Source organism: Pan troglodytes, chromosome 3 (assembly GCF_028858775.2).
Source record: "Pan troglodytes isolate AG18354 chromosome 3, NHGRI_mPanTro3-v2.0_pri, whole genome shotgun sequence".
Taxonomy (NCBI): domain Eukaryota; kingdom Metazoa; phylum Chordata; class Mammalia; order Primates; family Hominidae; genus Pan; species Pan troglodytes.
In genome coordinates, this window is record NC_072401.2 from 120001832 (window position 1) to 120007831 (window position 6000).

At 43.8% G+C, this 6000-nt stretch overlaps 1 protein-coding gene across 8 annotated transcripts in view; it reads right to left on the bottom strand.

Moving 5' to 3' along the window:
* The window catches only part of SEC24D (SEC24 homolog D, COPII coat complex component), a 115522-nt gene extending 109873 nt beyond the window's left edge, over window positions 1-5649 (bottom strand). For 4 of the 8 annotated variants that reach the window (XM_054683841.1, XM_016952109.2, XM_054683845.2 and 1 more), the window contains exons 1-2: window positions 5499-5649; window positions 520-678 (exon numbers count right to left, since the gene is read on the bottom strand). In XM_054683841.1, the coding sequence (XP_054539816.1) occupies window positions 520-637 (118 nt within the window). In that variant the 5' untranslated portion in view covers window positions 638-678; window positions 5499-5649. Of the gene's footprint in view, window positions 1-519; window positions 679-2882; window positions 3179-5498 lie in introns of those variants that run through there. The other 4 variants (XM_016952111.3, XM_016952108.2, XM_054683843.2 and 1 more) reach the window with 3 other exon arrangements.
* Between the last annotated feature and the right edge of the window lie 351 nt (window positions 5650-6000).

A 6000-nucleotide genomic window follows, 5' to 3' on the forward strand; every position in this document is an offset into this window, starting at 1 on the left:
ATTCTGCACTATATACATTCTACCTAGCACAGCCTGGATCCCAGATATCTAAGCTAGTTCCAGTGAGCCCTGAGAGTTACTCATTGATTTATACATGGTCCATTTGTACAAAGAATTGTACAAAGAATTATCCTCACATGATGTACAGATTTATCTAGGGCCAATCCTAGATAAGGATATGTAAATTTAATTCATTTATAAATTTAATTCTTTTTTCATTCAATGTTTACAATAGCCTTACACCACTAACTAACAGCAAGAACAAGACTCACAGTAAAAATAAAACAGGAAGTGTTTGTTTTAGTCTATATTTAAAAACTAAACTTGTATTCCATGCAATAACCAAACTAGTGATGTAGAGTTCTGCTATGAGAGCCTTTTCCAAATGATCCTGTAATCTCAAGCCATTTCATTATATAATGATCATTCAATGCTTTCAAATCTCCTCTTTTAGAACATCTTATGTCTCTGAGCCTGAGAACTGAATAATCACATACAAGTCAAAATAACACACTGTACCTGTTGGAGATGCTGTGTGCGACGGATCCCCATAGTGCCCATAATGAGGTGGAGAAAGGCCTATTCCAGGCTGAGGCTGAGAATACGGAGGTGTAGCCACGTAACCTTGTTGACTCATTATGAAAATATCATTCCATAGGATAATTCTACAAAAGAAGTCTGCAATAGAGAAACAAGAAACATGTTACCAAGACAGTTTTAGTTATGTAAAGCTATTAAAAATATAAACACTGTTATTACATGTTTATGATGGTTTGAGGAAAAGTACAGATATCAGGTACATGAGAAATCTTTGTATTATACAATATATCATTATCCCCTAAAAAGGGCCTAACCATAGCTCTCTGAAACTCAGTAAATCACTTCAATAATCCTGGGCAAATTCTCAAGCGTGAGACCTGAATAACAACTCGCAACCACTTTTTTAATGGAAGCCTGAAGCATCTCACAGATAGTCTCTCATAGTGTTCCTATGATTTTGTGCTTTTGGTTTCCATGGTCACATTTCAGCACAGAGCACACCATGCCATTCAATTGACTGACCACCATAACTGCCAGTAGCCTGCAATCAGATGTTTTATGACTTATGTCTTTTTAGTGCTCATCTAATTAATTATTTTAATCTAGTCATTAGGACAAAGAGAAATCATAGTCCAACAAACATAGCAACAGACAACGTTGATAATGGGCTTATTTTATGAGTCATAATTTGACCGAGCCAGGTGGTCACTATAACCACTTGAGTGTTGTCAGTGGTTTTTCAAAGGCGACAGAATTTCTTTCTAATTTAAATCATATCACATCTCTAAGAACATATGCACCTATATTTAAGGGACTAAGGAAAAAAAGTGTAATTTTGTAAGTGTGTAGGCACACACATCACAAATATAACAGACTCATCTTGATTTTTTTAAATCTTGATTCTAATCAGAACCCAAATTTGCTTTAAATTTTCTATTTTTTCCAGGTTTTAACAAAATAAGAGATATTTCATAGGACTGATGATTTTTAAAAAAAAAAAATTAAATACGACAGAAAATGCTTTGAATGCAAGAGAAGTGGGTTTCCATTCTATGTCTGCCATACTTAACTGTGTGACATGGAATGAGCTGAAGAACCTCTCTGAGCCTCAGTTCCTTCTTTTAGAAAATGAAGCCTTTCCAGATTTCCACTGATTCTACAATTTATCTCCAGTCTATTTGCCCCATACAAGCATATTCTTCCTTTTGTTCTTTTATTTGCTACAATTTAAGATAAGAGATCAGTGATACCTGCTAAGACTTAGAATGTCTATATTCAAGAAATAACATTTCAAATTAAAAATTTGAAGCCTAAAATTTGTGATTTGATTTTGTTTCCGTATTAAACTATAAGTTTCCAAAATAAAAGCAACCATGTAAAAATATTATGAGATCATTTCCTTCTCCTGGGAAGGGGAGAACTGAAAAAGAGGAGAGAGGCAGGCAAAGGCCTTCTGGTCCACTTCGTTTCTGACAACCCCTTTTTCCTCCTCCCACTTAGCAGAGAGAGACGTGGCAGCCTGAGCTTTGGTCAAGCTCATCCAACCAAGAGCACTTAGGAAGTCGGCACGAACACACCTAAGTAGCAGCCTGTTGCTGAGTGACAGAAAAGAGAGGCTGAGATGGTCACTCCAAAGAACAGGAAGCAGCCAGGTCCCTCTGAACTGGTCCTCAGAGGAATCAGCTTCCTCACGCAACCCAGTTTGCCACGTCAAACTTCCTCACACAGAGCACCAAGTTAAAGAAACCTGACTCAGCTTCAAGCGGCGACACGGCAGAAAGCCACTTGGTATGAGCAGGCCTAGGATCAAAATCTGGGGAGCCCCAACCCCAGAACGGCCCCCTGGCTCACTGTCACCCAGCAACTCTAGCCAAGGTGCACTTCTAACCCTGGAACAAGTTCGTATTTGGCCAGATCAGTTTCACTATTCGGATGTCCCGAGGCTTCAAGATATAGTTGCCATTTTTACCATGAATATTTCTAACATTTCCTTCCTTCAAAAAAGGAAATTAAGTTGATAAGGAGACGAGAAAACCGCTGGCAATGACACTCGAATGGTGGCCACTGAGGATCCTAACAAGGCAGTTCCTGCATCCCAAGGCAAAAGGTGGGGGCGGGTAAAAAATGCCCACGCCCACCTCCTGCTCCCCCATCCCGCCGGCCCCACTATTAAACTGCACTAAAAGGCTAAAGAACAAAGAATGAGTTCTCCTCCCGCCGCCACTGCCTCAGGTGAGCACCCGGCCTCCCGCCGCGTCCCCGGGCCGGGCGCCGCAACCCGCTCCGCTGTGCTTGGGCAGGGGCTGTCCCGCCTGAAGGCGTCCGCGGGTGGGAGGCTTTACCTGTTCCCTCTCCCGCACCCCGCGGGCTTCCGAGCGCTGGCGGCTCTGCGCCTAGTGCCGGCAGCCCTCGGTGGCCGGGCTCCCGCTGCGGTCGCTTCTCCCGCCGCGCCTCTTCCCCGGCCGGCGTCCCCTTAGCCTGGACTCACGCTCGGAGTTGCAGCTGGGCTGGGAACTGCCACGTCAAACCCTTTCTCGGCTGCGCGCCCCCAGCGCCGGGCTTGGACCAGCCGCCGCGCTCCCGCCTGCGCACGCGCACAGCCACCGGCCGCCGCGGGGCGGGGCCACCGGGCTGAGACAGCGAGCGGCCGAGCGACCTCCCCCTTTTCGCTTTTTCCCTTTTTCCGGTTTTTTGTTTTTTGGTTTTCTTTTTCCCGTCTTTTCTTTCCCCTCCCCCTACAGGTCAAAGCCTTTAACGTCGTGGCTAAATCAGAACCGTATTTTCTCGGCGCAGCCCCGCAGGAAGGAGGGGAGCGCGTTCATTCATTCTTCCATCAACAGGTTGCATTTTCAGCTCTTCATTCATTACGTATTACTTAAATAACTAATAGTTCAGGTACTGCACTACCGTTACATACAGGAAAGTACACGATCTGGACCTAGGGGAAATTACCGTTTAAAGGCGAATCTGGCACGTGTACACGCACATTTGATGACGTACCCGTGCAATGCACTACAGAGGAAGGAACGCCCAAAGCAGCCTGGCAACGTGTAACGCGGGAGGAGTGGGGGGTGGGGCAGATGTCCCAAAGGAAAAGTGTGGGAAGTGGGGTTTCCATTGATATTGGGGTTGTTAGCGTTGTGTATACTCCTTCTTCCGCATATTCCTTGTTTGTGAAGTAGGATGGCTGATCCCAGCCCCGAACAAGAATCTCTGCATGGAAAAGCACCCAGCGTTTAGCTCACCGTCCTGTGAGAAACAGCTCAGAAATAAAGGCAACCTATATGAGATCTGGAGCTTACCTCTCTATCTCACCCTAAAATCAGGACCATCTGGCTGGTTTCCCATCATCTTTCACTGCTAAATAGAAAGACATTCAGCCACTCCCAGGTTTGGTATAGCTACCACTTTGCTCAAACTTACAAAGTAAAAACCAGCCCGGTGTTGTTGTTTTTAACATGCACTTTCTTCCCGGCTACAAGAAAGCCACTTGACAAATACCTTTACTGATGAACTGCCTAGGTAAAAACGTACATGGGGATGTTGCTACTCCCGAAATGCTACATGAATTGTGCAGGAATTTTAAGTCATTTTAGCAGTAAAGATATATGGTCCATTTATCCCACTCTTAAAAGTTTTTAAGGCATGGGGCAAGGAAGGCACAGTGGCTCACACCTGTTATCCCAGCACTTTGGGAGGCCAAGCAGGGAGGATTGCTTGAGGCCAGGAGGCAGTGAGCTATGATCACACCACTGCGTTCCAGCCTGGGCAACAGAGTGAGACCCTGTCTCAAGAAAAAGAAAAAAAGATTTTAAGGTGAGATATCTGGGCTACATCCAGCTTCAACACTGATCAGGTTTGAAAACCCACATTGAAATTTTTGTTTTAAATTGTTTCTTGTATTCTCAATGTGATGAAAATGTTCAGTGGAAGTTTAGGAAGTTTTGGCCGGTGTTGAAGCAGTACAGCTTGTAAAAGCAGTGAAAGAACTTGTCATATAACAGCTACATTACAAGGAGCGAGTGAAGCTACGATACAAAGATAGGAGAGAGTAAAGTCAGAAACAGTCACACCATGTGATGACCTGCTTGACTTGTTACCCCTATAAAACCACTACTTTTGAATTGTAAATACATCCTCACCTCCTGCTCAGGTACCAAACTTGTCTGAAACCAGGACAATTTGTGGTTTCAATTCTAAAACAGTTTTTAATTCCTGAATATTAAAGCTGGAAGGGACTTGGCCCGGCGCGGTGGCTCACGCCCGTAATCACAGCACTTTGGAAGGCCGAGGCGGGCGGATCACGAGGTCAGGAGATCATAGACCATCCTGGCTAACATGGTGAAACCCCGTCTCTACTAAAAATACAAAAATTAGCCGGGCGTGGTGGCGGGCACCTGTAGTCCCAGCTACTCGGGAGGCTGAGGCAGGAGAATGGTGTGAACCCGGGAGGCAGAGCTTGCAGTGAGCAGAGATCACGCCACTGCACTCCAGCCTGGGCGACACAGCCAGACTCTGTCTCAAAAAAACAAAAAATAAAATCTGGAAGGGACTTTAGCGATATGAGTATTCAATTCAATATTCAGTGAGAACTGAATTCAATTTAATCATCTAATGGATTAATAGAAAGGTTTATTGAGAAAATTTAAAAGGCTTACTAGTCATTTATAGCTAGTTGGAAGTCATACCTTCCAATTCCAAAGCTCTTTTCACCTCCCTATGCTTTTTACCTTCTGATACTCTGATTTGCTGTTCTCTTTTAACTAGTTCTGCCTTTTTCTCCTGTGACTGCCTTATATTCAAGTTCTCAAATAACTGTTAACTGATTGCATAGTTCCACCAACAATTGGAGTTACTTATCATGAATCTCTTTTTTAAATGAAACGGGCTTCTGGTTTGCGTCCTGCTTCTCTTGTCCTGTCCCCAAGTGCCTATGCCTTAGGTGACTAACTCCTAACCTTGTTCCTGTGATTGAGTCCCTGGCCCTCACCAGCCGTGAGGGTTGGTCCGGAGTCTCAGTCTTCCTTGATCTGACCCATCCTGTTGCCACCTGAGCTTAGCCTCTGATGTTCCATATGTAATTAACTTAGTTTCCCAGGTAACCATATCCTATTTGAAAGGTGAGGTCACAAGGACCTCACAATGCCGATGTACTGGGGTTTTATGTTCTGTGTTCCAACTTTAAAAAGGAAAGAAAGCAACAAGTCTGCTATGCATAAGGCTATATAGAGAGAGAAGGAATTTCCTGACAATGCTTAAGATTTCTTCTAATTGGCAACCTTTTGAAGGTTATGATGTACTAAGCATTTATGTAACTTACAAAGTTTGGAGGTTTCTGGTTCCAAAGCTGAAAACAGCTTGAAGAAGCTTTATTTAAAACAAAACAAAACAAAAAATGAAGTGGCCAAATCCTGGACTATTTTAAATACCTGGAAATGGAGTAAATAAGGTCAAGTTAAA